A 4,193-nucleotide genomic window follows, 5' to 3' on the forward strand; every position below is an offset into this window, starting at 1 on the left:
AATAAATTTCTATAAAGAAGAAAATCCACTACTTAGAAACTATTGCGTCAATAGATATAATTTCATTTATGTATACTGAAAAACTAATCCTTTGTGGAAATTTCGTAAGTTAGTGATACACTTTCTTAATTAATAGTAGTAGTTCCGTTTTTTATTCATTTGTCTCAATTTAGAATCCCATTTACTTTGAATAGAGTAGATTAAGCTAGAATCGAAACGTGATTAAATTGAAATGGTCCAAAGCATAAATATTAATACTAATAGAGTGTTGAAGGAAGTTACCTCAACTTATTTCTCTTGGGAAATTAAAGAAGCACGATTTGCGGACAATTTAAAATTAAAAAAGGGTCTATATTATTTTAAAAGTTGGGTAAAAATTGTAATTATATAAATTTTAAAAGATTACGTGAGATTTAATTATTTTTTTTAACCTTACCTAGGAATTTTCATCTCTTTTGCTCTTTTGGTGACTCGAATAAAATGAGTTTAAGGGTAATAGGACTCTAGTTAAGTTTATGTATGTCTATGAAATTAAGGTCATAGGCTAGAAAATACAAGCTACTTATGCAATCGTTATTTAGACTTTTTCTATTCATTAAAAAGAAAATGTAAGGTAATAATGTACTAAATTATTCCTATTTAATTAAACTAGATTGTTTCCTAGTACAATTAATCATATAATTGAACACAGCTACTAATTTAATCTTGAATTATTAAGATAATAATTATTTTTGAATACTATTTTTTGATTTAAAATGATACGATAAGTTTGAGAACATGAGGATCAGTTCATTGTGAAATAATTAAATGTACTTCTGTTTAGAAAATGAAGTCAATATTTTTTTATTCATTAAAATAATTTTTGTAATTTTTAAAAATATGTTAAACATACTAAAATGTTATTCAATTTCTAAATTTAAATATATTAAAATTAAAATTTTATAATTATCAAGAAAATAAAGGCAAAAACAAAAAAAAAAAATGGAAAAAGTTTTGCGGTGCATACATTTTTTATTTTTTTTGAAGAAAATAAAATCTCAAGTGGACTACAAATAGGTTGTCTTCAACACGACAACGTGCCGTTCCCCTCAAAAGCTGCTCTCTTACGTACTTATATTTATTAACCTCAATGCTAAATTTTATTTATCCCACTACCTACCTCTTACTTAATAGTATGGTCCTAAAAACTACAATTTTCTAAATAAAATTTTAGCCTTTTATAGACTAAAAAAAAAAATACATGTAGGAATTGTACTGCAAAATGTAAAATATAATTCTTCCAAAACAAAAATATAAAAAAAATCTAAGAAAAGAGGATCCCCATTATCCATGTATAGTAAATCATTTTCCATATATGCCAAATTAATTATTTTACCATATTTTACGTTGTTCCAATAACTTGTTTTCCTTGCACGATCTTTTCTTTAATAAAAGTAAATCATTCTTCCAAATGTTCACCATTTCATATTTTTCTGATATAGATAATAAGTAATTGGTCACCAAAACTTAAGAATGTACTTATTTACTTCTTTTTATTTTTAGTTATTATTTCATTTCTGTTTGGTATTGAGTTGTAATATGCTATAATCTTCTTACCACTTATATGTACCCTCAATAATTATATTTACAGGAAGATATTTTCTTATTCCAAATATAAAATAATCTTATCTTGATTCATGCAAATATCTTTTATTAAGATACCATAATATTTGAGCATTTTAATAATCATACCTAAATTAGTGAATCAACAGATTGAGAGAAGGTATTAAAACTTTTCTTTGTTTAAACAAATGGACACGGTTAATTTAGAAGTTAAGAAAGGACCAAGAAAAAAATTAGTGGACTACTATTTTTAACTTATGATTATTTTTATAAAAATTGCTTCTGTACCCCTATATTTGTAGAATATTGTAGAGAAGTCAAATTAAATTGAAGATGTGATTAATAATATAATGCTGTCATTTCCATTTAATGTATATGGAGAAAAGAAAAAAGAGGTCTATTTCCAAAATCTTTAAAGTGGGACACCACTCGAGAAACTTGCTATAAATATCCTTAACTTTCTTTTAAGATCCAAAAATCTATACTTCTCCTTTTCCCCAAATTTACTTCTCCACCGTTCCCACACACTCGCTTTTGCTTCATTTCGCCGTTTCTGTTACCGTTAATCAACGTGATCGGATTTTTTACACTCTTTTCCGGCCGGATTGTTGAAGTTACAATGGTCGACGTAGACCGGAGGATGACCGGGTTGAATCCGGCTCACTTAGCCGGACTCCGCCGTCTCTCTGCAAGAGCCGCCGCTTCTTCTCCGTCGACTCCGATGCCTCCTCGGAATAGTCTCCTTTCGTTCTCCTTTCTTGCAGATAAAGTTATATCTCATCTAAAGAGCTCTGGTATTCAGGTTCAGGCCGGGTTGTCGGATGTGGAATTCGCTAGAGCTGAAGCAGAGTTTGGGTTTGCTTTTCCACCTGACTTAAAAGCTGTTCTCTCCGCCGGTTTACCCATCGGACCTGGTTTTCCTGACTGGCGCTCTACTGGTCCGGCTCGGTTCCAGCTTCGTGCTTCGATTGACTTACCCATCGCTGCAATTTCATTCCATATAGCTCGTAATGCTTTGTGGTCTAAGTCATGGGGTCCTAGGCCATGTGACCCAGAAAAGGCAATTAAAATAGCAAGAAATGCTCTCAAAAGAGCTCCACTTCTGATACCCATTTTCAACCATTGTTACATTCCTTGTAATCCTTGTTTAGCAGGTAACCCAATTTTCTACGTGGACGAAAATAGGATTTTCTGCTGCGGATTTGATCTATCCGACTTCTTTGATCGTGAATCATCTTTGTTCCAAAGTTCAGATCCTCAGATTCTTTCAAAACAGCGCTCTTTAAGTGAAAAATCCGCTGGTTCATCATCCACTTTCTCAAGGAGGAGTCTCGATACACTCTCCGGTGGTCGGACGCCGCGTTGGGTAGAGTTCTGGAGCGACGCTGCCGTAGATCGAAGGCGGAGGAACTCAAATTCGTCATCGTCATGTTCAACCTCACCGGAAAGGTACTTTGAAATGCCCAAGTCCAAAATGCCTAATTGGGTCGACGAGTACGTAGATAATATCGGGTCGGTTTTAAAAGAAGGCGGGTGGGCTGAATCGGATGTGAAGGAAATTGTACAAGTTACAGCTTCTGGATTCTTCGAAGGTGAAATGATATTGTTAGATAATCAAGCGGTTATGGATGCTCTTCTTGTGAAAGCGGATCGGTTCTCTGATTCGCTCCGTAAAGCCGGGTGGAGCTCCGAAGAAGTTTCTTACGCACTGGGTTTTGATTATCGACCGGAGAAGGAGAAGAAACCGGCTAAGAAGCTTTCACCGGAGTTAGCGGAAAGAATCGGGAAATTGGCTGAGTCGGTAACCCGTTCACGGTCATCCTCATAGAATTGGTTAACCGGCTACCGGCAAACATCGAGATTCCTTTTTTCATGTTCTTTTTTAGATTTTCGAAACCTCGGGTTTGGTATATGCCTCTTTTTTGGTACAATTGATATTCAGACGCAAAAAAGAAAAAAAAAAGAAGAGAAACAAATACGCGTTGATGTATTATTATTAAAAAAGTACAAAGAATTTGAAATATGGAAAAAATTAGAAGAAATTGTATTAAGTTCTCTGTTTTTCCGTATTGGAATATAAAAACTTGTTGGTAAAAATGTTAAATGTTAGACAGCTGCAAGTGTTCTGGTAAATAGAACTTTATAATAATAAAATGTAGTGGGTAAGGATTAAGGTGGCACAGGTTTCGAATAGGGGGAATGCACGTGTGTGCCTTTCTGAAGAAAAAGAGACGTTGCTTTAGGCCCCTTCCATTACGAAAACTTAGCATCGTAATTGCTCTATCTCAATTTATTTATCGTAATTTTTAAATTTTTATCGAAAAATATAATTTTTGAATTATCTGTGGCTAAAAAACTACTATGAATCAAATCAACGGCCTATGATAGAAGTTTGAGTTATTTAGAGTAGAGAGGGGTGGGGGCGTGGGACAGTGCATTGCTTTCGAGGTAAGCGATAGCCAGCCCACGGCGTCGTTTGGATAATTGTCAGTGTAATAAATGAGTATGCTCGTGCTGTTTGGCAAATTGTGCGGAGAAATATGTTTGGTTTTGGCAGGAAATTCAGTAAATAAATTTCTGCTTTTATTTCA

General features: G+C 33.7%; 1 protein-coding gene across 1 annotated transcript; it reads left to right on the top strand.

The window, feature by feature from the left end:
- Positions 1–1,930: 1,930 nt before the first annotated feature.
- LOC101268531 (uncharacterized) lies at positions 1,931–3,699 on the top strand. Its single transcript, XM_004231982.5, has one exon. The coding sequence runs from the start codon at positions 2,222–2,224 to the stop codon at positions 3,428–3,430; it is 1,209 nt and encodes a 402-aa protein (XP_004232030.1). The 5' UTR covers positions 1,931–2,221; the 3' UTR covers positions 3,431–3,699.
- Positions 3,700–4,193: the final 494 nt, after the last annotated feature.

Source organism: Solanum lycopersicum, chromosome 2 (genome assembly GCF_036512215.1).
Source record: "Solanum lycopersicum chromosome 2, SLM_r2.1".
Taxonomy (NCBI): Eukaryota; Viridiplantae; Streptophyta; class Magnoliopsida; order Solanales; family Solanaceae; genus Solanum; species Solanum lycopersicum.

Bases quoted from the DNA above. Each gene is read 5' to 3' on its own strand.
- LOC101268531 (XM_004231982.5), top strand. From the start codon at position 2,222: ATGGTCGACGTAGACCGGAGGATGACCGGGTTGAATCCGGCTCACTTA.